Raw genomic sequence first — 27,085 nt, 5'->3', positions numbered from 1 at the left:
AATATTCTCGCTCATCAGGCTACTGCAACGGCCTGCCCCACCCTCCCCCTTCTATTCCATTTATCTCTCTAACCTTTTCTCGATTAATTCTCCCATGCTCTTAATTCATTCTTATCTTTCACACCATTATAACTCCCTTTTCTTTTCCTTCTATTCCTCTATCTCTCCCAATGTCTCTTGCCCTCTCACTTACTTCCCCTCCATCATTCTCTATTTCTTGCATATTTTTATCCTCCCCCCAATTCTGATCTTCCCCCTCAAACAGAGCATTCAATGACATATTCATTTAAATTATTTTTAAATTTCAGTGATAAATTCTTTATTGTGCCATCATTTGTCACACACAACACAAACAATTCAGATAACTCAATGACATTAAAATATAAATCCATGCACTGTGTCCATTTCAATTTCAATTTTTCTTCTCCTCTAACAATTTAGAAATTGAGATTTGACATTTAAAATACAGGACTTTAGTCTTGCAATGAACTAATTGCAACCCAACGTGACTTGGGTCTTACAACATGTATAAAAATGCAACTATGTCACAGGATATTTTGATATTTACATTATATGGTTTAATCATCAGTTATGAGATCAAATATTAGCCCTGGAAGGTGTTTCATCAATGTTCCTCAGGGACAATCATGCGAGCTTAACCTTGTCTTTGGCCTTGTACATTTAGTCCTTTACCTTGTATGTCAGAAGTCCTTGGTCTTGGGCAGTCAGCCCTTGGCCTCTACTTTGTGACCTTATGCACCACGCTGTATTTCATCAAAGTTAAACACAAGACTTTTTTTGCATGACAGGTGAGCTGTTACTGTCTTGGATGAGACCCGCCCCCCTTTGTTTTTTTAATCAACAAAGATCAGATTTCTTAACTTTAGCTGAGGGGAATCAAAGTAACTAGCACCTTAAAATGTATCACCAATCATGTATAATACAGCTTATAGCATGCCCCATTGATATCATACATAAAACAATAAGACATCATGACTTTGGCCATACAACTTATCAAGACTTGAAGTTGAAGCATAAACAAGGTGATTTTTCACATTGTTGCTGTGTTTATCTCATCCCGGGGGGGGGGGGCCACTTCCATTCACGAGTGGATACCATGCGCTCGAAAAGCACCCTAAACACGTAATTTCCATTTTCTGAAAATGCACCCCTTAACAAGTATTGGCGTGTGAAACCCTACCCTTAACAAGTATTGGAAACAAAACGATACTCTTATTGGTAATATTCCCTGAAATGAACCCCTAAACAAGTACAGGAATGTTTTATTGTTACGGGTCCTTCGGTCGTCGGATTTACCTTATTTGGTTTAGTACGACCCCACCTTCTACACCTCGCGCAAATCGGACTCTTAACACGAAGTTTTGGGGCAAAAAGGACATCCTTTATAAATCATTTTAATTTTGTTATATCATCCCCGCATATTCGACCCTAAACACGTAATTTTCCTAGCGAAAAAGATACCCTTTTTTCATTATTTTTGTGTTTTTGACACCCTTATCACGTTACGTACGTAACGTGCCCTATCGTGAAAAAGACATCCTTTTTACGTGTTTTTTTGGTCGCGCATGGTATCCAATCGCCAATGTAAGTGGCCCCCCGGGATCTCATCATATTTGGATTTAATAGGGTTTTTACATGTATATATAAAAAGAACAGTTGGCATATGTCCCAAAGGAAGCCACACTATTTTCAAAACACTTTTTGTGCAAATTCAAACATAAATAAGAAATGGGGAATGAGTAATAATGAGACATTTTGTATCTTCACATTGTTAAGAAAAAAAAAACATAAATATTACTATGAATATACAAACATCTATATCTTTGTACTTTCCATTAGAAAAAACATGAATAATCAACTTCATCAACTATGGCTTCAAGTGTCAAACCCAAATTAATTGAACTTTCCATAATTATGGGTTAAATCTGTCATAATTGTAGGCCTTCATATTATTTGTAATACGCAGTTATATTTATCAAGCAGAAATCATATTTTTCTTCCTGATCCTTTCCCTCTCAATTTATCAATAACTTATTTCCTTGCTTGATTCTCTCAGAAAATGGTACGAAATAGGTTGTTAAAGTAGCAATTAAATGCATACTTTATGAAATATACATCAGATAACAGGTTTCATGAAATTCTTGGTTACCAATAAAATTCCATCATTATTTGTGTTAATTTCATGACAATTATTTTTGCGGGTCCAAACATATCTTGAATCCATATTGAAGAAATATCTTTCCAACCAAACCAGCCAAGGTAGAAAATCACAGTGGATTTCAGATAGCTCAGTAGGTAAATAGAATTCAATATGCCCCATGTAGAGGATCTATAAAGGCCATAAGTCCTCTGATTACATACAGTCTGATTGATAGTCAAATGAATGGAGCCACTAGACCACAATAATGGCAATAGCAAACATTTTTTAATTTCTGTTTCTGGGATAAATTGGATTTCCTTTTTGTGATCTTAAAGGTAAATCTTTGGAAGTGCATTATGTTGTCCACTAATAATATATCATTAGAACCAAACATACTTCATTACACATTTCAAAATGATGTAAACGACATGCAAAATCTTGCTGAAAATGTATTTGAAAGTAGGACAAACCTTTTAAGTTTAAGCTGTATTACAGATTTCACAAAATAGCTATATGTTTTGAACTATATTCAACATAACTACAATGCTTAGCACCAGTGCCAAAAACTACTTTTCATTCTCCTGTACTTACAGACCAGGCTTAAAGTGGTTCAAATTGAAAGAATATGAAACATTCAGCATGTAACCAATCCTCATGAGGCATTGCTCATGTTTCACATCAATTTTCTACTTCACAACCAGAATTTAGTATATAACTTTAATATAATAAATAATCATTTATATTATCAATAATATAAAGCCCACCACACTACATGATCTGTCTGATATCCAATTTGGAAAACACTGTTATGATAATTATTATGAACATTCAAACATGAAAAATCATACATCCTAAGATATAAATCCTTGGTGAATCATTAAATAATGAATTTGAAGGGTTACTGTAAGCCTCCACATAGCTGGTAGAACACTGTAGTCATTACTGAATTAATCATTGTAATCAGCTGTGATCTTAAATGAAAATTTTAAGTTTTTCTGATTTTACTCTGAAAAGGGAATCATGATTATCCCTGATTTGATGCTAATATTTCTGAGGTCTCTCTGAACCAAATATCAAATATTTTTTTATTGTTACATTTTTAAAGCAAAATTTGTTCCTAAATCTGGTCACAGTCAGATTATATAGTGTGTAGTGGTCTTAAGAGTTGTTTATTTTGTGTTGTCAATCTGACTGATAACGTGCTGTACAACATCACTGGTAGATGCTTGACCTCCAAGATCAGGAGTGTGTATCTGTAAATAAAAGAATAAAGAATAAGGATGGATTTTGCTATTTAATATTTACCATCAATTATTTTTTACACATGTAATGTAATGAGAGTGAACACATCATATTACAGAAATGCAAAAGTAAGAGGATGAATGAATGAAGAATACCATGGTTGATGGTGACAGACAATGATGATGTTGATGACAATGATGGTGATGGCGATAATGATTGTGATGATGATGGTGGTGGTGGTGGCAGTAATGACAATAATATTTTGTAGTGACTACATATTCATTAAAATATGAAGGATAAGTGAAAGAGGGAGAGACTGATAGGAAAGATGAATCAAACAAATCGAAAAGAGAAAGTAAGAAAATGGATGATCAATAGACAGATTGGGAAAGGATATCTCTATTGAAGTATGGGAGTGAAAAATAAGAGTAAATGATTTTTTTCTTTGCTTTACTAACCCTTTCTTCAGTAAGAGTCCTGATAGTGGCTCTCCTGATGGTCTTGGCATGGCTATCTAGTCCGAGGTGGTCTAAGAGCAGTGCTCCAGCCAGCAATGTAGCTGTAGGGTTGGCAAGATTTTGACCTGCAATAGTCTTTCCAGTGTTCCTGGTTGCCTGGATAATTTCACAAGGGAAATTCAAAACAATAGGACAATGAAATATGTATGAATAATGAAGTACATCTTTGTTTCCAAATGTCAGGTAGGGAGAGGGACACTGGAATGGAATGGGACTGAAGAATGTTTAATAAGGGTATCAATTCAAAGTGGAAACTTATTTATTCACCAATGCTACCTCACAGATTACAAAGTAAAGCTCCATTACAAAGTAAAGCTCCATAATGTACCAGTAATCAGATATCGATTGATACATAGTGGACCTAGCTACACAATGTCACAAAAAGTCAGTCAATTATTTGATATTTCTTGTTCATTACATATTCTTGTGAATTCATGACCTCCAAATCTAAACAGATTGCTTGTCCCAAAATTGGACCTCGATGAAATATTTGTGAAACTGGACCAGTGAATGAACTTATGAAATATTGTTGTTCTGGGGGAGTAATAAAGAGAAGAATGTCAAATTTTCTGCTTTTCAAATAGCAAAATTTATGCATTATCCTATGTGAATTATCTTGAGGGTTACGTCATAATATTTGCTAGAAATGACAGCATTTTTAAAATTTTCATTAGTTATTTAATAATAAAAGACTTCAATGTATTGTCCAAACCCCCTAAACTTTTTTCTTCATTAGTTAGAAAATGTAAGAAGTGATAAAATAAACTTACAGTTTCAAAGATGGCATAATCCTCTCCAACGTTCTGACCTGGTACTATGCCAGGTCCACCCACCAATCCGCATCCAATGTTACTGATAATGTTACCATAGAGATTAGGCATTACCATCACATCAAACTGTTGGGGTCTTGATACCAGCTATTACAAACAAATATCCATACGAGAAAACAAAAAGTAGGGGTATGTTATGTAAGTGAGGTAATGAGTCCATGTCAATATGCTAATGACGGTTGTATATTATATCCAATAGAAAATCTAAGATCAAGCTACACATAAAACATCACCCCAGTCTCAAAACTAGCCTTTATCCTAGGCATCACTTTAATTGATTGGTTCAATCTATTCATGCATATAAACATGATACAAGAAAATTACAAAAGTATTGCTTAAAAATACATGAACACATTTTTATATCCAAAGACCCTTCTTTCAAAACAATATGTTAAAAGACTTTTTTTTAAATTTACATTTGTGAACGCAAGAGACAGCCTGCCATCATGACTAGGTGGTTCTATATCAGAAATCATATCTATAACCCTAATACTAAGATTTCAGATAAATCTTCAGCTATTGCTGCAATATCAAATTTCAAGACATGGACTGTAGGTGAGAATAACAAAATACCAGTAATATTTCAGGAAGCACATACTGGTAACATATTCACAGCAGTTCCAGAAGTATATTTAACACCCCTACCACAGGGATATTTGATTGTTTTATCACCCATGTTTTCATAAAATTTATAAATGAAAATATATGACCGGCCCACTCAGGTTTGTAAGAAATTATGACCTGAGTGTACACTTAACAGCACTCCTGGGTAGGTTCTGAAGGGGAATATGCCCATGGAAGGCTCAATTATTCACCCATATTTAAAAAAAAAATGGATGCAAATGGATTTAAACACTGACTTTTGAGAAATAAGAATATGTCATTCCCTGTGTCTCAAGAAACATATAATTCACAGTAGACTTGGTATGCTACTGACCTGCATACAGCAATTATCAACAATAAGGTCATTAAACTCAATTTCAGGATATCTTGCTGCAACTGCTCTACATGAGTTGAGGAAGAGACCATCTCCAAGTTTCCTGTAGGTATAAAAACAAAGGAGAATGGAACATCAAGCGATCAAAAACTGAATATATCTAAATATCATTAGGCCTATTTACATGTACAAGCATATATTAATGTATTGTTCTTCTTTTTTTTAAGTTCAATGTATATTTCCATTTACATGTACACCACATTTATCATATAAAAATTGCTTTATGTCTTTATCACAGTCTTTTAAATAAGACAAACTAAATCTTCCTAGAATACCTGATCAGATGGTAGTGTTAGTCTTGTAATTTTTTTTTTCATTTTGCGCTGGATATTAATAACAAGTTAGAACATTTATCATCTGAAATCTTGACATCTTTCTATCAAGATTTCTCAAATAATGATTAATTGAACTGAAATGCAAAACCTAGACTGGCCATTTTGTAGGCTACACCTTTTCTCTTTTATTGCTCTTTTCTCACTTTTTCATTCCAAGACTAGGAAATGCATGAAATTTTAGGCATGAATCTGTTACTCAGCAAGAGATTGCATGGCATAATGAGTACTAATGTATACAGTACCTATAAATGCTGTGATAGGCATGAGAAAATTATTTTGGACATGAGTCGCACAGACTACATGTGAGACACCCACTTGGCATGTCTGACTTACATGATGTTGGCCTTGTGGATTGCAGTAACCTTCTTACGCCCATGTTTCAGTGCATAATTAAAGGCATATTCAGCAATTCTTCTTGATCTTTCTTCTGTAATAATCTTAAGGCTTTCCACTACTCCATTAACATTCTATAGAGAAAATGTTGGTAAGAGAGACAAGGAAAATGCTGGATAACATGCATAAAATTCATACAACAAATAATGATTGTAGCCATTGTACACTTTAGGACTGTGAAATAAAGCATTAAAAGGTGATATGAAACATTCATGTTTAAATCAAATACATATCAATATTCATCACTGTGGTGAATGATCAATTTAACTACTGTAGATAAGAATAAAAAAATATGGAAAAAATGGAAATCCATATTTTACTGTTCGAAATAGACATGAAATGTCTAACACACCGAAAATTTGCTTTGCCCAATTGATTGTGGGCCCGGCAGCCGCTGTGCAGTGCCAAACCGACGAGGCTCTATCCCTTTCAATGTTGAATGCCAAACAGGGTAGCAGCAACTCCCATCTTTTAATGTCTTTTGGTCTGACACGGCCGGGGTTTGAACCCCCGACCTTCCGGTTGTGAGATGGATGCTCTACCAACTGAGCCAACACACATAAAAACATGATCATGGTATTATTATGGTGATACAATGTTATCAGAAACAAAAGTTACATAAATCTGCTAGTTGCCTTAAAGCCACCGCACACCTTATGACCCGACTGGTCGGCGACTGAGTGAGGGGAGATGAATCGCAAGGCAGTCATAAGCCTCAACACCGCACACCTTGCGATCCGATCTGCAACTCACGCATGCGCTTTTTGGCATAGCATCTGAGAAATTGCGCTTACTACTGCGTATCCGCGTTGTTTATCATAAAACGCGTTATGCAACTCTGCTGTCTGATTGGCTGGAGGTTGGATTGAGCTTGCGAGCCAGTCATAAGGATTCGACATGTCAAATCCTTCCAATTTTCCTTGCGACTTGTCTCTGACCGGTCTGCGACGCTCAAGCTGACAAGAGCTATGACGTCACATCTCCCCTCACTCAGTCGCAAGCCAGTCGGCGACCAGTTGGGTCGTAAGGTGTGCGGTGGCCTTAAAACCACTTTATAAGTGTACTTCAGGATAACTTAAGAACTAAAAATAATATTTGCACTAGGGATAGGTCTGGGTAGAGTTACAAGTAGAATTTAAAACAAACTCATTATGATTCAATAAAAGCTTCTTTCTCATCAAATCTAAATATATAGTCAGTTTTGTGCTTCTTTGGTTTTTCTCTTTTTATTCACATCAACTCATTGTAAGGGTGGACTTAGCCTTTATTAAGGATTGCATTTCATCTGACCAGGTCTAATGACAAAAAAGTATTGCTGAGCCTTGTTCCTGTGTCTGAACAATGCTAAGATCAGGACTGACAGATTAGAATGATCGGATAATAATTATACTGGATGGCTGATTTCATATCATGGGAATGTATCATCTAGAGTAGACAGAAAGAATAATGACTCACTTCATGTTCTAAGCTTGAGTACTCTCCCTCTGTGTTCTCCCTGATGATAGCTATGTCGATGCCCTCATGTCTCGTCTTTACTCCAGGGATGGACTTACACCGTATTACATTGGCAAATACATCAAGACCAACTCTACAAGATCAAGAAGAATGTTACATTACAGTACACAGGAAGGAAAGCATTACCCTCTTACCCTTCCCCTCACCCCTAATCAATGAATACAATGTCACGCAAGTTTTATACAAGCTTAGCTTGGATACATCCTGACTTGGGTACATCATATCCTTGTTTGAGGTTTTCATTCCAAATAATTTCAAACCTTTCACTTCAAGTTTGATTTGCTTTATCTTCACTTTATCAGTATACACGTACATTTATAAATTACTAATGAATCTTAATACTATAAAGATAAACTAAGAAGCAATTTATGAAAGAGTGGAAAATCCCTCACTCTATCTATCTAACAATTGGGAAAAGTCACCAAGCCATGTCAAGTGTGAACTGTCTACAAAAGCACTAATGAAAGTATGACAACCAGAAGTCTTCATAAATTTTCCTGCAACAGACCTCATAATCATCTCCAAACTTGTCAAAACCTCATTCAACCACCGGATGGTGACGGGTGCAACCCACCATAACATTGAAGTCTTGAAGATTTTAATCATAACCCTAACACTATATGTCTTCAGAAAATTAAGACACTAACAATTATTACTAGAACAAATGGCAGGTCACTCCTAGGTACCCTCAAAGAAGTCTTGAGTGTCTTTTTGCTTCTTATCTTCCAATTCCTGCATCTGACAAATCAAGGTTTGAGCGGGAAAATCATTAAGGACACCCAACATGTGGCAACACCCATGGACACACATGAACCTTACCTGAGTTGGACATTCATAGACTTTTCAGCAACATGCTTCAGGTTCTCAAGGTCAGTGTGGATGTTGCCTTTGAGGGCAACTCCATTCCTCTTGACGGCCATGATGGCAGCTTCAACCTCTTCGCTGTCTTTGTTGGTCTCCCCACATAAACTGTGCTCTTCAAAATCAACAGGTACATGGGCATGTCTACAAACAAGAAGATAACATTCCACTTTTCATTATCGGAACATTACAACAAAAGTATTCTTATTCAAAATATTTGGATCTACATGTATGCTTGGTAAAAGAACTGAACTAACAGCTTTCATATCCTTAGTTCTGTATTTTGTTAAACTAGTACAAGTGCATGCATGCATGTATGTCTATATAATTCATGTATAATGGTAGGGTAAGTTAAATCAAAATTGATCTAATTTACATCTTAAATGTAAGCATGCATGAGACTTCCAATAATTGAGGTTTGAAATGCATATAGTACCTGCAAATGGCAAATTGTGAAAAGTCACCATTCTTTTTAAGCAAAAGTATCTTAGTTTATATTTCTTTTGTAGCACAATGCCTTTAATTGTAGACTCCTGTTCAATGAGAATTATTTCACCAAAACCATAATAATTTTTATCTGATATCTTTATTTTTAATTCATATTTGAAATGAATAAATAGTGTGGATTTATATTCTATTAATGATCTAAAAACCGAATTAAAAAAATAACAATTTCTCTGTCATTAAAAGTAGATGCTTCATTCAGCTCCCTATACAGGCTGGACTATAATCAAAGATTTTTGGAGTATCAAAATAAAAAATAAAAGTTACAGTATAACCCCCCCCCCCAAAAAAAAAAAAAGATAACTCAACAACACAAGATGATTTGATATCTGTATTTTTTCGACCAGAACCAGAGATGTAAAGGCATTAACATTTATCAATCAATCAAAAGAAATTGAGATAGAGAGGGGAAGAGAAAGAAAAATTATGAGACAGAAAGAGAAAGAGAGAGAGAGGGGGGGGGGGGAAGATTCATACCTGAAGACTTCTTTGAGATGTAGCATAAGTTCTGGACCAATACCATCTCCTGGGATAAGAGTTACAGTATGTCTCCCTCCATAACATGCTGGTGGAGGCTACAAAAAGAGTCAAATGTCATTATCAGTTACTGATTACCATTATACATTATCTAAAAAAAAATACAGAGGCCAAAATGCAAATCAAATCACAAAAAATAACTCTAAGATTAAAAAAGAATCGCTATGATTTTATAAATTCTAAACAGGTTCAATACTTGGTGTGAACAGAAATAGGAATAATAGAGTTTATAATTTTCTTGTTCAAATTTAAAAAAATAAATATAACCATAATTTTTTGAAAAATATACGTGTGAGCAACTTGTTGAGCAAGGAAAAGAGAGCCTACATGTACAGAATGTACATTATGACATCTCCTACAATCATAATCATGCAACATACATGTAAGGTTCAAAGTGAAAATATGATTTTAATGATACAGAAAGTAAATTGGATTCAAATGAAATACCACTCATAAATAGTTCTATAAGTATATTTCAGCTACACTTGGGAACTGGGACATATGTGTATAAGTTACTGAACTGTCAAATATATTATATATTAATGTCAAAGAAAAATAAACATTTTATAGAAAATATATATCAACTAAATCATTAAACCTGCAAACTGTACACGTATAAAGTCTGAAGCGTTTGACAGTAAGAAAAACAATATTTATTAAAAATACCAAAAGTAATTTTAAACAGGTTCCATTTTGTAAGAACCAGTTTATATCATAAATTAGCAAATATACATGTAGATTTTTATCCAGAACAGCTTTTCCTTATTTAAAAAGAAAAAAATCAAGTGAGCCAAGTCATACAATTTTTTTTTTCATACTACAGTAATTAATCATTGTAATCAATGTTATATATTCTTGTATCTCAACTTACAAAAATCACATTTTTTTTACAAATTACTTAAATCTTTGATTATAATTGAGCTATTGTGAAATAAATAATTTGTGTATTAACCAGAGAGTATTTTGTTAATTTTACAATTTTACCATTATTTCAATTAGATTATTCATCAATTGGTCATTGATAGAAATTAGAAACAAGAGATCAATGACCCCCAGCCACTCACACATACAGCTCATCTACCATGTGATTTTGACTCGGATGGGTTTCATTTCCACAGAGCTTATGTACTTTATGTAATAAGAGGCAATTTCACAGTGGTTATCTTCTCATATATAGATCAAGTTTATTGTATAGTTTTAAGATGATGTTCATCTTGGAACAAGGTTTATTAACTGACATGATGTGATAGATAGCTAGGAACAGTGTACCATCTAAACCAGGGACATTCATGCTTTCAGGTATACATTGGATGTGGTTGATAGTTTGAAAGCAAGGTTTCCACAAGTCACTCATGAAAATGTTTTCCCATCTTTCTGGGGGGGGGGGAAGTAGAATGAATTACCAACACAAATATTTTCTTTATAATATTCAAGAAGTTGAATCTAAACATTCAATGTGTTTTGATAATCCTAACTTAAACATTACACTAATACTGTACCAATACAGTACAATATGTTACTTTCATGAATAAGATAATCATTGCTCTACAGTATTCAAGAAACCATTTTCAATATATATGTAATATAATTAAAAGGGATTTGAATATTACTCTACTTTTATCAATATTCATTACTTGGCAAAGACCATACTGTACAACATCTGTGCATATATTAAGAATAATTTGTACAACAAATAGATATAACTACATGCATTTTTCAATATCATCATTATGAGCAGCCAGGTAAATTGATGTATAAAATTTGAAAGTAAATACAAAACAAGTGAGGCTAAAAAAATCATTAGGTTCTTGTTATGATAAGTATAAAGCTTATAACAAAAAAATGTTTACTGTAAAAAATAATACAAAGAGCTACAAAAAGTTGAAGTCACTGATTAATAGACCTATAGATACAATGAAAACAAATTCATTAACGTTTCTATCAAATTATATCATCACCATGATATTATCAACTACCACATAATTGATTAATAAACATGTATGAAAGAAAATAATTAGCAGAAGTTTGCAAATATCAAAAATAAGAAATCAGGCCTGCATGTAGTTAGCACAATTGTACCTGTACAGAAAACGGATTATGATTTGGAATGATGGATGGTAAGAAACATACTGGATCACTAATGTTGGTCCATTCAAATTTTATAAGCACAACTTACTGCAGTGGGATTTTGATAATTATACTGGCCTGTTATGTGTAGCAAAGTTATCAAGATAACACAAGAAAATGAATAAGTTACACATGTGCATAACAACAAGTACTTTGTGCATATTATTTTTTTTCATTAGAATTGGTTGAGGTGGACCATTCTTTAACATGTAATGGAAATTCTAATACTCCTAAAACACCTCTATGAAAAACTTGGTCATGTATATTTAATCATATTCATAGTGAAATCTTGTAAACCATGAATCATCCCCTCATCCCACCTACCAAATTCAATAATGAATAAATGAAATATGAATATCAAAATAAAACAAAGAAAAAAGAAATACCAAAGAGTCTCAATTATTTACACATAAAATAGAAATATTTGACTGCATGAAAGGAAACATAAAATCAAACTATAAGGTGGGGGAGCAAACATGCCAAACAAAACATCTAAGAAAACTTTTAACATTACACTACAACTAGATGCAAAAATGGTTACATAGATGTATAGCAGGAAGAATAGTACTGGGCATGCAGAGAGGTGTAGAGGTAGAGAAGGGGCTGAGAACCAGATAAGCTATATCACGAGGAAGGTGACAAATTAAATTATTTTACAGTATAGTACAAGAGATTTATTTGTATGAAATTATTATCTGTTAATATACAATGAGGTTGCTGCTATTGTTGAGGTGGTTTTTAGCACTGAATTTGCTGTTGTTCTGGTTTTGTTTGTGTTTATATGCTAAATCTACATACAAGGGTTAGTTATGATGTAAATTTTTGAATTATGGATCTGTCCAGGAATTTGACATGTCAGTACATAGGGAATGGTATGGAAGAGTTACTAAGATAACTGACAGAAGAGAAATAAGTGCAAAGTTAAAGCATCTGACAATGACTGGACTACATTGAACTCTAAGCTCCATGCTTTGGATAAAGTGCTTGTATAACAGGATATCATTTAATGAGCATGAAGTGTTATGAAGAAAAAACAGAATAGGAGGTGCACCTCTATAGATCTGTCAATGCAAATTTCATATCTTTCAATTATTTTTAAAGAAATGGGAGAGGATAGAACTCTTAAAGGTAAAATACTGAGAATCCACTTCCAACACTCCTGGATCTGACAAGTAGTGATAATTTACTGTACAGGCTATTGTATGTTAAATATAGCAACATACAGAAACCTGCAAAGATAGCATATATTAATGTGGAAGCAAGATTGTCGCTAGAAGCATAAGCCTTACCATGTGTTGAACAAGGTCTTGTCCCTGTCATGTCATTTATTAAAGATAAAATGAATTCACAGCATTCAAAAAGGGAAAATATTGTTATATAATTCATGGTGCAAAATGGACAGATAACATACCATGTGACTTGAGAAAACATTTTTAAAAATAGAAAAATAGAAAAGGGAAGTACAATCATACTACTTAAAAGAAGAAAAATTGCAGCATGTTCAACTTGCACTTCATTCAAATTTACAACACATTCAACATGCACTGCATTCAATATCAATTGCATAAAAAGGATTCTACATTTATGATAGAACGGGTACTTCATGACTGAAGAAGGCATCAAGGGACCAGGAAAATAAAAGTATGACCAAATATACAATTAAATATCATTGTACAATGTAAGTCTGTGGAAAAAACCCCAATAAATTGTATGATTATTTTGTAAAACCTTATACACCCTTGATATAGCTTGAACTAGAAAACCGATCAATGCAAAAAAACTGTAACAAAATGTATATTTGAAAATATCACAATTCCTCCTTTTAAAATTTGAAAGCAGAAAAATTGTTTTTACAATCACCCATGCATTTTAACAACACATGTACCTTAGGATGAGCTGCAATAGAGCACAAATACACTTGTAGATATTAAAAAAGCACTCTGAAAACTCTATTGGAATAATTATCTCACAACATTGTGATTACTCAAACAGATGAATGAATGAATGAATGAATGTGACATAAAAAAAATGCATAGAACTATATTATCAGACTTCGTTTCCTTTTCAAGTAAGCTTTAAATGCATATGAAAGCATAAAAAGATTGGGATCTATTAGTTCACAAGTGATGTCAAGATTAGCGAAGGCCACAATTTATGAAATATGGAATGTTGCAATTATTCAATCAAATTCAAGAACTTACTTTAAAACCGGATAACCTCTAGAAATACATGTAGTAACGAGATAATTCATATGAATGTTATTAGATGAATATTAGTATCTTATACTTTACTAATAAAAATACTTTTCTCCAATTAATTGTTTAAAAGTGATTATTAATAGAAAATCAAAGAAAAATCTGAAGTATATCAAAGTGAGCCATACTTTTTTTCACAAGGTTTATTTTTGATTTGTTTGTATGTTCAGAATCAGTTTCATCTCTTTGCTAGATTATTCTCCTTTACTGGAGCTGTTACTGTACATGCTTGCTATTTGACCTGGAAAGAAAATCATTCAACTAAAATCTGGGATGACATTGCCAATAACAAGGCTGCAAAGCAATTCCTAATGCAGGATGAACAACAACAAAAATGTTCATTACACAATATCTATTCTAAGTAACTACCATTGTTCTAATAATAATATTGACCTGATCACAATACATGTATATCAACCACATAAGCCAAAGACAGTTTTTTTAATAACTGCAAGTTTAGTCACACAAAATCACCTTTTCCAATAAAGATTCATGTATCTGAAAATTTAAGAGAAATGAAACTAAAGCTACAACAAATTGAAACTTTGTTGGCATAAACCTGCCTAATATATAAAATCATTAGAAATATGGAAAATTTGGAGTGATATGGTAGCATAAAAAAACAAGGAAAAAAAATATTCTGAATTTCCAAATCTGCAGAGAAGTCTCATGCCTGCTTGTACATGTTTGATTAAACCTTATTTTTCCCTGCGCTTGCTATTCATTTTTGTTAATTACCTCTTTTTCAATTCACAATTGCAGCATGAGCTTTCTAGAAAAAAAGTTGTCGACCCACACGGAAAAGCAGGCCCTCTCATAATGATTTTTTTGGGGTGCATTTATTATGAAATTCACAATCTAATAGGTAGGTATATAGATGGATAGATTAAGATAGATCAGTAGATATGTAGACGAATACTCATACAGAAATATGTATATGCAAGCGAAACAAAATATTATTTGGCAAAATTTCTATTAAAAAAAAGTAATACTTTATGAAAAATTGAATGACATGAGAACATTACAACCTATAGATCCTGGATGAAAATCAACAAAACTCTCAAATTCAGTCATGTTAAATAAGTGAGTTGTGGCATTTATCAAATAGCAAAATTAATCAAAGTCTACCATGAAACACTTATTAATTTTGGTATTTTCTGCTGATGAACTTGCAAGACCCAAATCTTTGGTAGAAATTGAATGTATAATCATTTTCAATTCTGCTCTCAATTTTTTTCCATGACATAAGATTTATTAGAATTTTTATGTTCTATGCTAATTCCACAATAATTTCCAATATGCTGTGTTTCATAAATTTCTTAAGACATTTTTTCACTGTCAATTCATATTAATTAAACAGATTTTGTTCATAGAGGCTGGTCTATTTTTATATCAAATGCTCAAGATTATTTAGTTAACACTTCCTTTTGTTCCTTATGTTAGTGCATGAAACTTACAGGCATATTGGAAAGGAACTTGTGATGTGACATAAAAATGAAAAAATATAAATTCCCAATTCCATTATTTCTTGAAGGGATTTCAACAAACTTTCATTGATCTGTTTCTATGTTTTTATGAAATTCAAACAACCAATGTGACATCAAGTTGGATTCCTCTTAATTTTCTTTTAAATAATTTTTTCCAAAAATTAAAATACTGAACTTTTCAAGAATACAAATTTTCTGTTCCTACGAGTACAATTTAAGAATTAATACTAATAGGTTACAAAATACAAACAATGATTTGAATAACTTACCCCTGTGCTCATGCATTTTCTTCCTTCATACAGAGAGGGTGCAGAAACCTATTGTGTTCACAAGAAAAGACATGAGAGAGTTAAAAAAAAAACAGTAACTAGCTACAAACTAGGCCTGAGATACAGATTTCAGATACCAGAATATGTCTGATGCAACAGGATACTGTTAATGTTTCACCCATTCTGGTGTTCCAACAAATCAAACCTATTGAAAAAAAGCTTTTGCTGAATAGGTCTTGCCGTCTTAAAATAAATAAATGAAATTATATTAAAAAAAGTGATTCGTAGCAATAGCAAACTAATTATTTCAATAAGAGAATAAAACATTTGCTCTTTTAATCTAGCCTTCTCACAATAATCATTTTTTCTTCATTATAATGCTAATCTTTTATCAATGAAATTAAATTAAACAAGTGAGATTGGCATGTTATGTGATTTTGGTTTACTTGACTGGGTATCTCCCATGAAGGTGATCATCGTTAAGCACTTTATGAAATGTCAGGCAGTACCACTACCAGTCGCAATTCTTTGACTACCTGTTTAACTGTTTCAACCAGAGAACAATGGATTCAGAGGAACAAATCTATTGTTCTCTGGTTGAAACAGGCAAACAGGTAGTCAAAGAATTGTGACTGGTAGTCAACTAGACCTGTTGAATTCATATTTTTTGTGAAATCCACAGATAAAATAAGTTTCAAAGTTTTAAGTGTCCAGACCCCCGACCCTATCCTAACCATCAGGCCATCTAGCAATAGCGTTATCTATTTAGATATAGGACTCTTGCAGAGCCATTCAATGCTTGGCTTAGCCTAAGCCTTTCTTTAGCAAGAGCATCACACCAGAAAGATAAATTAAACAAATTTGGGTTTGGTTAGCAACCAGTCAACAGAGTCAAGAAACTCAAATGGCTTATGGCTGTATGGACAGAGTTTCAAGGCTCCATGATGAAGTATATATATGTCAAAATATTTAAAAATATCACGGAGTCCTAAAGGCTTCGAGGATCTGAGCTCGGTTTAGAGCGTGATTTAAATTGCCGAAATTAATTGCGGTGCAAAACTTTACGTGCCCAATATTTGGATACTGTGTCACTTAGAATAATTGATGTACCCTCCCTTTGAGAATCAGTCACATTGACACAATCTAATAGGATGGGGGTTGGGTGTCCGAACATGTAATACAAATGAAGCCTTCTTTTTTGGCTTTGGATTAAAACAAAAACAGCTCCCTGGAGCTGACCGTGCATTTACTCATACTCACAGGACTAGGGTAAATTTTGGTCACAATAGGAGTGGGCTATACATGTACATGGGTCAAAAATACTTTTTTTGTAATTTGAATATGGGAACAGTTTTTTTTATTCCTTGTAATGTATCTCAACATGAAATGACAATATTTTTTGTCTCGGGTCCGAGAAAAAAGTGTGCCGGACCAAAATCCAAAATGGCCGCCAAAACCCCCCAAAATCACAGTTTTGGCCACAACTTCTTATTTTGTGGTCTTTTTCTTTGGTTTTGGTGTCTATTCATATGTGTTTGGGGGCAGGCAATTTGTTTTTCCTATAATTAGTACTTTTAAACCATTATTTGTAGAATTAAAAGGTAATCATACCTAAATTTTCCAATTTCTATAGCCTTTTTTCAGCTAAAAAGTAGGTTATATCGTCCTGAAGTTCTCCAATATTAGATGGTACGAGGTCAACAATAGGAAGCAGCTTCATAGAGCTATATCGCTTTTATTCCTCTGCTCTGAGTTTTATGGATATTTGTGAAATATATCTTATTAGATAAAAAATATTTTAATTATCCATAGGGGCTATACAGTATACAATGTACTGTACATACTGCACTGCATAAATGCAGTGGCCACCATGACAAGGCCTGTATATTAAACTGAAGTGTTATACATGTAGAAATGAGCTCTTAGGTTTAGAATTAGATGCCTCAGAAATTGAAAATGTTTTGTCTCAGAAACAGAGGACATGTTTTGTCAAATATGCTAATTCAGGGGGCGGAGAAAGGTAATTAACCCCACATGGCATTTACACTAGCTATTCTAGGCCCCGTTGCATAAAAATTTGCCATTATGTTAATATTACTTAACTTAATGGTAACTTGCATGGAATCCTTGGTTCTGATTGGCTGTTGATCAACGTTACCATGATAGTTACCTGACCCCATAAACATAGGCCAGTTAGACACCACAACCAGGTAAAAAAAGTCTCCTATGGCTAGATATGTGATGTACATATATGATATATATGTGATACTTTTATGTGCAATTTACGTTGCTGGTTTCATCATGTACATTACATCAGCTGACAAGAAATCAAATTCACAATCTAATTTTAAACCTTAGGAGATTATTTCTATGATACTATAGTTTATATATAGGTCTTTTCATATGTCATGGTGGTCAATGCATGTATATATGCAGTGTAGTACATGTATGTACAGTAACAGTACATTTTACACTGTATAGCCCCTACGGATAATTAACATTTTTATTTAATAAGAAATATTTCACAAATATCCGTAAAACCCAAAGTAGAGGAATAAAAGCAATATAGCTCTATGAAGCTGCTTGCTATTGTTGACCTCGTACCAAATAATATCCAAGAACACCAGGACGATAAAACCTACATTTGGCTGAAAAAAGGCTATTAAAATTGGAAAATTTAGGTATAATTACCTTAACTCTACAAATAATGGTTTAAAAGTGCTAATTATAGGAAAAACAAATTGCCTGCCCCCCAAAACATATGAATAGACAACGAAACCAGAGAAAATGACCACCAAATAAAGAAGTTGTGGCCAAAACTGTGATTTGGGGGGTTTTGGCGGCCATTTTGGATTTTGGCCCGGCACACTTTTTCTCGGACCCGAGAAAAAAAATATTGTCATTTCATGTTGAGATAAGGTAAAAGGAACACCAAAAAACTGTTCCTGCAGTTAAACCAAAAATCACCCATTTATAGCCCACTCCTAGTCACAATAACTTGGAAAGAAAATTGTGAAAATATAAATTATGCACTTACCACAATTATATGGATGAAGGTCTATCGTGTGGCAGTATCGTGATATCGAGGCACACACTGGAACCTCAAAAAAATGAAAGTTCTCTCCTTCTACCCCAGTTTCGATCGGCCATTTTGTTATGAATTTTGAAAGAATTAGGAGAGGTATCGCCACAGAACATTTTGATATTTTGAGGTTCCAGTCTGTGCCTCAATGTCGGATACTGCCACACGATAGACCTTCATCCATATAATCGTGGTATAAAGTGCATAATTTCTGTTTTCACAATTTTCTTTCCAAGTTATTGTGACCACAATATACCCTAGTCCCCTGAGTATGTTGCAAGGTGAGCTCCTGCCCGCTTCGCAGGCGGGAGCTTCCTGGGTTTGGTATATTACAGGTAACACTGACAGTGTCAGTGTTGTTGTCAATCGTAATCATAATTCATTCCTTTTTGTCAATCAGCAATATCAAATTCAAAAATTGAGAATGGGTTGGCTCGAAAGAATATCTTTTGCCTGCCATTTGTTGGGCCCGTGTAACCTGAACTATAATCTAGTGAGTGGCCTACGACACTCATTCAATGAACAAGGTTATGATATAACCTTGTTCTCAGTTACATCTCCATGTGTGGCAAAATAATGGTGGCAATGTTTGGCTTAATTTCTCTTTTTATATGGGACAAATGCTTGATTTTCTTACACTGTCAGTTTTCATTACAGCTATTCATCATATAACTTGGCTCTTATGTAAATTTAATTCTTTGAATTATTTTTTTCTTAATTGAATATAGAGATTGAAAAATGAAAATTTTCTTGCCATAAATACTTTCCACCAATAGAGGGTGTACACAAAAATATGCCCAAAATTCAAGTTTTTGAGCGCTCTGGTGAATACAAAAATTATTCCCAAGTTACTTATGAAAAATAAATTGCAACTGTATGGAAATCATTCAATGAACAAGGTTATAATATAACCTTGTTCTCAGTTATATCTCCATGTGTGGCAAAATAAGGGTGGCAATGTTTGGCTTATTTTCTCTTTTTGTTTGGGGCAAATGCCTGATTTTTTTACACTGACAGTTTCCATTACACCTATTATTCATACAACTTGGCTCTTATTTAAATTTGACACTTTAAATAATTTTTTTCTTAGTTAAAAATAGAGATCAAAAAATGAAAAATTTCTTGCCATATTACTTTCCACCAATAGAGGGTGTACACAAAAATATGCCCAAAATTCAAGTTTTTGAGCGCTCTAGTGAATACAAAAATTATTCCCAAGTTATTAATGAAAAATAAATTGCACCTGTATGGAAATTAGTAATTTTGGTCACAAAAGTGATATTTTAATGATTTTTTAAAGTGTGTGCTCTGTACAACATTGGCATACCATAGTCCTACCCACTCATTCAATGAACAAGGTTATAATATAACCTTGTTCTCAATTATATCTCCATGTGTGGCAAAATAAGGGTGGCAATGTTTGGCTTATTTTCTCTTTTTCTTTGGGGCAAATGCTTGATTTTTTACTCTGACAGTTCCATTACACCTATTATTCATACAACTTGGCTCTTATTTAAATTTGATTCTTTAAACCATTTTTTTCTTAATTAAAAATAGAGATAAAAAATGAAAATTTTCTTGCCATATTAGTTTCCACCAATAGAGGGCATACACAAATATATGCCCAAAATTCAAGTTGTTGAGCGCTTTGGTGAATGAAAAAATTATTCCCAACTTACTAATGAAAAATAAATTGCAACTGTATGGAAATTAGTAATTTTGGTCACAAAAGTGATATTTTAATGATTTTTTAAAGTGTGTGCTCTTTACAACATTGGCATACCATAGTCCTACCTGTAGATTCACCACAGGTCTCACAGGCCTAATTCATTCCCCATAGACTCATGTGTTAAATTGGCACTTTAAAAAATTCATAAAAAATAAGGATGAAATTCGGGGGTCGAATGTTTACTACCAGTGGATAGGATTTATATCTGGCAATCCATATCTGACCAGAAAAGGGTCCCTCGACCGGCTCATTTTAAAAATAAATTGGCGTGTTTGAAGACACCGTCGGGGGGAGCAGATTCATCAACTCAAACAGCAAAATAGCCCTAATCCTTCCGCCAGTCAAAATATAGTCCAAAATTGGTGATATTTCTTCCCAATTAGGGAAAAGGAAGTTCAGTAATTACCAAAAATAGAATCAGTGTTAGATGGACAATCATATGCATACACTTTGTCAATCAGCCATATCAAAATAAAAAAAATAGCAATGGGTTGGCTCGAATGAATATCTATGGCCTACCACTAGTAATTAGGCCCGTGAGACCTGTATTGTATGGCACATGAAGGTTTCTTTTTAATTTACCTTCCTGGCTTTTCTTCAACATCTGTACACTCACTTTATCACAAAGAAATGCATGAAATATACAGATGTGTTATGTAATGACCATTTCTAATGTTACTCCTAATGTCTAGTGCCCTATGGATTTACACACATCCTACATGCCTATATGTAGCTCAACAATGGATGCAATGTAGGGCCCAAATCCTATAATGCAAATTGTAGATATGAATAGTGTGCATATCTGGATTCAAGATCTGTCCACAATACAAATACCAGATTCACATGAGTTTAATTAGATAACAATAAAAAGAAATGAGAATCAACATACAAGCATACTATACATTCACATCTTCCTATGACAAGGGCCCAAGCCAGGGTGTAAGAGAAAGAGACAAGGGGTTAGATGGCTTGTATTCTAAATGGATGGGGGCTAGTCTGGCTAGAAGTCAGTAAAAGTTGAACAAGATAGCAGTAGAACTCATTCTCAGCCCCCCCCCACATACTAACTATGCTTTTCTCTACCCCCCCCCCCCCCCCCCCTCTTGAATCCACCACTCTTCAGCCAAATTCTAAAGTTTTCTCTTCTCATTCCCTTCCCCATGAACCAATTTCACAAGCGCAATTGATTCAAGGCCTATCTAATGTGTACTTTATCTCGTGATGGGTGCAATACACGATTTACAGCAGCGCACTCGTCGGCGCGGTATACGAAAACACGTACACGACAACATGCAAGCAATTGCCCCAGTGACACACGCACAGCCTACACAGCCTAGCCTAGGTACAACACAGAGTTATAGTTACTAATTGTTACCTGTAGTACCCCCTATGTAGCCTTGTATAGCCATGAAGTTCAGTTTTTGGACCTCTTGATGATTGAAACATGTCTACTAGTAAAAACAATCTTCTACTGAAGAGTTGGGCAGGTATTTCATCCACTAAGGAATTCCCCATGTAATAGGCTATGGTCAAGGTGTATTGTATGGCACATGAAGGTTTCTTTTTAATTTACCTTCCTGGCTTTTCTTCAACATCTGTACACTCACTTTATCACAAAGAAATGCATGAAATATACAGATGTGTTATGTAATGACCATTTCTAATGTTACTCCTAATGTCTAGTGCCCTATGGATTTACACACATCCTACATGCCTATATGTAGCTCAACAATGGATGCAATGTAGGGCCCAAATCCTATAATGCAAATTGTAGATATGAATAGTGTGCATATCTGGATTCAAGATCTGTCCACAATACAAATACCAGATTCACATGGGTTTAATTAGATAACAATAAAAAGAAATGAGAATCAACATACAAGCATACTATACATTCACATCTTCCTATGACAAGGGCCCAAGCCAGGGTGTAAGAGAAAGAGACAAGGGGTTAGATGGCTTGTATTCTAAATGGATGGGGGCTAGTCTGGCTAGAAGTCAGTAAAAGTTGAACAAGATAGCAGTAGAACTCATTCTCAGCCCCCCCCCACATACTAACTATGCTTTTCTCTACCCCCCCCCCCCCTCCCTCTTGAATCCACCACTCTTCAGCCAAATTCTAAAGTTTTCTCTTCTCATTCCCTTCCCCATGAACCAATTTCACAAGCGCAATTGATTCAAGGCCTATCTAATGTGTACTTTATCTCGTGATGGGTGCAATACACGATTTACAGCAGCGCACTCGTCGGCGCGGTATACGAAAACACGTACACGACAACATGCAAGCAATTGCCCCAGTGACACACGCACAGCCTACACAGCCTAGCCTAGGTACAACACAGAGTTATAGTTACTAATTGTTACCTGTAGTACCCCCTATGTAGCCTTGTATAGCCATGAAGTTCAGTTTTTGGACCTCTTGATGATTGAAACATGTCTACTAGTAAAAACAATCTTCTACTGAAGAGTTGGGCAGGTATTTCATCCACTAAGGAATTCCCCATGTAATAGGCTATGGTCAAGGTGTATTGTATGGCACATGAAGGTTTCTTTTTAATTTACCTTCCTGGCTTTTCTTCAACATCTGTACACTCACTTTATCACAAAGAAATGCATGAAATATACAGATGTGTTATGTAATGACCATTTCTAATGTTACTCCTAATGTCTAGTGCCCTATGGATTTACACACATCCTACATGCCTATATGTAGCTCAACAATGGATGCAATGTAGGGCCCAAATCCTATAATGCAAATTGTAGATATGAATAGTGTGCATATCTGGATTCAAGATCTGTCCACAATACAAATACCAGATTCACATGAGTTTAATTAGATAACAATAAAAAGAAATGAGAATCAACATACAAGCATACTATACATTCACATCTTCCTATGACAAGGGCCCAAGCCAGGGTGTAAGAGAAAGAGACAAGGGGTTAGATGGCTTGTATTCTAAATGGATGGGGGCTAGTCTGGCTAGAAGTCAGTAAAAGTTGAACAAGATAGCAGTAGAACTCATTCTCAGCCCCCCCCCACATACTAACTATGCTTTTCTCTACCCCCCCCCCCCCCCTCCCTCTTGAATCCACCACTCTTCAGCCAAATTCTAAAGTTTTCTCTTCTCATTCCCTTCCCCATGAACCAATTTCACAAGCGCAATTGATTCAAGGCCTATCTAATGTGTACTTTATCTCGTGATGGGTGCAATACACGATTTACAGCAGCGCACTCGTCGGCGCGGTATACGAAAACACGTACACGACAACATGCAAGCAATTGCCCCAGTGACACACGCACAGCCTACACAGCCTAGCCTAGGTACAACACAGAGTTATAGTTACTAATTGTTACCTGTAGTACCCCTATGTAGCCTTGTATAGCCATGAAGTTCAGTTTTTGGACCTCTTGATGATTGAAACATGTCTACTAGTAAAAACAATCTTCTACTGAAGAGTTGGGCAGGTATTTCATCCACTAAGGAATTCCCCATGTAATAGGCTATGGTCAAGGTGTATTGTATGGCACATGAAGGTTTCTTTTTAATTTACCTTCCTGGCTTTTCTTCAACATCTGTACACTCACTTTATCACAAAGAAATGCATGAAATATACAGATGTGTTATGTAATGACCATTTCTAATGTTACTCCTAATGTCTAGTGCCCTATGGATTTACACACATCCTACATGCCTATATGTAGCTCAACAATGGATGCAATGTAGGGCCCAAATCCTATAATGCAAATTGTAGATATGAATAGTGTGCATATCTGGATTCAAGATCTGTCCACAATACAAATACCAGATTCACATGAGTTTAATTAGATAACAATAAAAAGAAATGAGAATCAACATACAAGCATACTATACATTCACATCTTCCTATGACAAGGGCCCAAGCCAGGGTGTAAGAGAAAGAGACAAGGGGTTAGATGGCTTGTATTCTAAATGGATGGGGGCTAGTCTGGCTAGAAGTCAGTAAAAGTTGAACAAGATAGCAGTAGAACTCATTCTCAGCCCCCCCCCCCACATACTAACTATGCTTTTCTCTACCCCCCCCCCCCCCCCCTCCCTCTTGAATCCACCACTCTTCAGCCAAATTCTAAAGTTTTCTCTTCTCATTCCCTTCCCCATGAACCAATTTCACAAGCGCAATTGATTCAAGGCCTATCTAATGTGTACTTTATCTCGTGATGGGTGCAATACACGATTTACAGCAGCGCACTCGTCGGCGCGGTATACGAAAACACGTACACGACAACATGCAAGCAATTGCCCCAGTGACACACGCACAGCCTACACAGCCTAGCCTAGGTACAACACAGAGTTATAGTTACTAATTGTTACCTGTAGTACCCCTATGTAGCCTTGTATAGCCATGAAGTTCAGTTTTTGGACCTCTTGATGATTGAAACATGTCTACTAGTAAAAACAATCTTCTACTGAAGAGTTGGGCAGGTATTTCATCCACTAAGGAATTCCCCATGTAATAGGCTATGGTCAAGGTATAGGTCTCACAGGCCTAATTCATTCCCCATAGACTCATGTGTTAAATTGGCACTTTAAAAAATTCATTAAAAATAAGGATGAAATTCGGGGGTCAAATGTTTACTACCAGTGGATAGGATTTATATCTGGCAATCCATATCTGACCAGAAAAGGGTCCCTCGACCGGCTCATTTTAAAAATAAATTGGCGTGTTTGAAGACACCGTCGGGGGGAGCAGATTCATCAACTCAAACAGCAAAATAGCCCTAATCCTTCCGCCAGTCAAAATATAGTCCAAAATTGGTGATATTTCTTCCCAATTAGGGAAAAGGAAGTTCAGTAATTACCAAAAATAGAATCAGTGTTAGATGGACAATCATATGCATACACTTTGTCAATCAGCCATATCAAAATAAAAAAAATAGCAATGGGTTGGCTCGAATGAATATCTATGGCCTACCACTAGTAATTAGGCCCGTGAGACCCACAGGCAGGGTGGTAGCCACTCATTCAATGAACAAGGTTATAATATAACAGTGGTAGCAGTGAACAAGTGCATTTGCCCCAAAGAAAAAGAGAAAATAAGCCAAACAATGCCACCCTTATTTTGCCACACATGGAGATATAACTGAGAACAAGCTTATATTATAACCTTGTTCATTGAATGAGTGGGTATATACCCAGTTGTTGTGTGTCCGGACGATCAATTTTAGAAAGTCATTTGATTTAATTTGGAGAAAATTACAAGTGAAGTTTCATCAATTTTTAGTACAAAATGTTAGGAAATATTATAAAGAACAAAATAGAGGATGACTACAAGTATTGAATTCATATTTTTAGTGTAATCAAAAGACAAAAAAGAAGGCTTCAAAAAGATAAACAGTCCGGACACCCGACCCCCCGAGCTACAGAGGCACAAACACAATTGTCTGCATGTGGGACTTTAAAAAAAACACCGTTTTTATCCGTTTTTTTTTCTATACTTTTACCACTGAATCCATGATTGTATACAACCTAGTGATCTTAAACATTATATCAACATGAACTGATCGCAAATTAACATACCCTGTACAGACTCCCTTTTCCATTTTTGACCGAAAAGAATGCAATTCTCCTCAGAATTCCAGTTCCCATGGAAGTCGCCATTTTGAAGATCCGGCAGATTTTGTTGCATAGCTTTGTAGGATTGGGGCCGATTGCACGAAAGGGTACCGGTCTTTCCAAGGACCGTCTTTCGTGTCGCCCATCTTTTATGATACGCTATAAGCGGGGTGTTTCTGAAATTTATGATAAGGAATAAGATTTGTTAGCTTGCTTTTAAATCAAATTTTATACAATTTCATGATATATCACATCATTTTAAAACAAATATTCTGTTAATTTTAACGGACGAATGAAATATGTTTGCAGATGATTTATTTAAAATGCGTTTCACATGGCGCATCATAAAAAATGGGCGACACGAAAGACGGTCCTTGCAAAGACTCTTTCGTGCAATCGGCCCCAGGTATGACTCGACTATGCTCCCCCCCCTCTCGATCACTTGGCCTCAGAAGAGTCTTATATATTAGAGCGTTATTGTAGCCTACAGTGCGTATCAAAAAAAGTTTACACTTTGAAAAATCCCTGGGAATTTAAAAAATATACAACATGTGGGTCATTATTTCACATATGATCTTGGGGTTGGGTCTCCTCTATCTATGAAAGTTAAAGTTTTGACAGAATGTTACACTTGAGTATGCACGCTGTCCAT

General features: G+C 34.9%; 1 protein-coding gene across 5 annotated transcripts; it reads right to left on the bottom strand.

The window, feature by feature from the left end:
- Positions 1–2,228: 2,228 nt before the first annotated feature.
- On the bottom strand, positions 2,229–26,513 carry LOC121410613 (isocitrate dehydrogenase [NAD] subunit gamma, mitochondrial-like). Of its 5 annotated transcripts, XM_041602822.1 has the most exons (12): positions 26,398–26,513; positions 16,032–16,079; positions 14,222–14,239; positions 13,310–13,333; positions 9,834–9,931; positions 8,811–8,996; positions 7,932–8,064; positions 6,417–6,550; positions 5,689–5,791; positions 4,692–4,838; positions 3,862–4,017; positions 2,229–3,414 (listed from the first exon to the last, which is right to left on the bottom strand). In XM_041602822.1, exons 1-12 carry the CDS (start codon positions 26,476–26,478, stop codon positions 3,331–3,333), a joined length of 1,212 nt encoding a protein of 403 aa, XP_041458756.1. In that variant the 5' UTR covers positions 26,479–26,513; the 3' UTR covers positions 2,229–3,330. The 5 variants fall into 5 exon arrangements, with proteins under 5 accessions (XP_041458756.1, XP_041458758.1, XP_041458760.1 ...); XM_041602824.1 differs by lacking the exons at positions 13,310–13,333; positions 14,222–14,239 and adding an exon at positions 14,750–14,773; XM_041602826.1 differs by lacking the exon at positions 13,310–13,333.
- Positions 26,514–27,085: the final 572 nt, after the last annotated feature.

This window comes from Lytechinus variegatus, chromosome 3, assembly GCF_018143015.1.
Source record: "Lytechinus variegatus isolate NC3 chromosome 3, Lvar_3.0, whole genome shotgun sequence".
NCBI classification, from domain to species: Eukaryota; Metazoa; Echinodermata; class Echinoidea; order Temnopleuroida; family Toxopneustidae; genus Lytechinus; species Lytechinus variegatus.
Note: the sequence above shows the minus strand (reverse complement) of the source record. Positions and strands in the feature narration are given on the sequence as shown.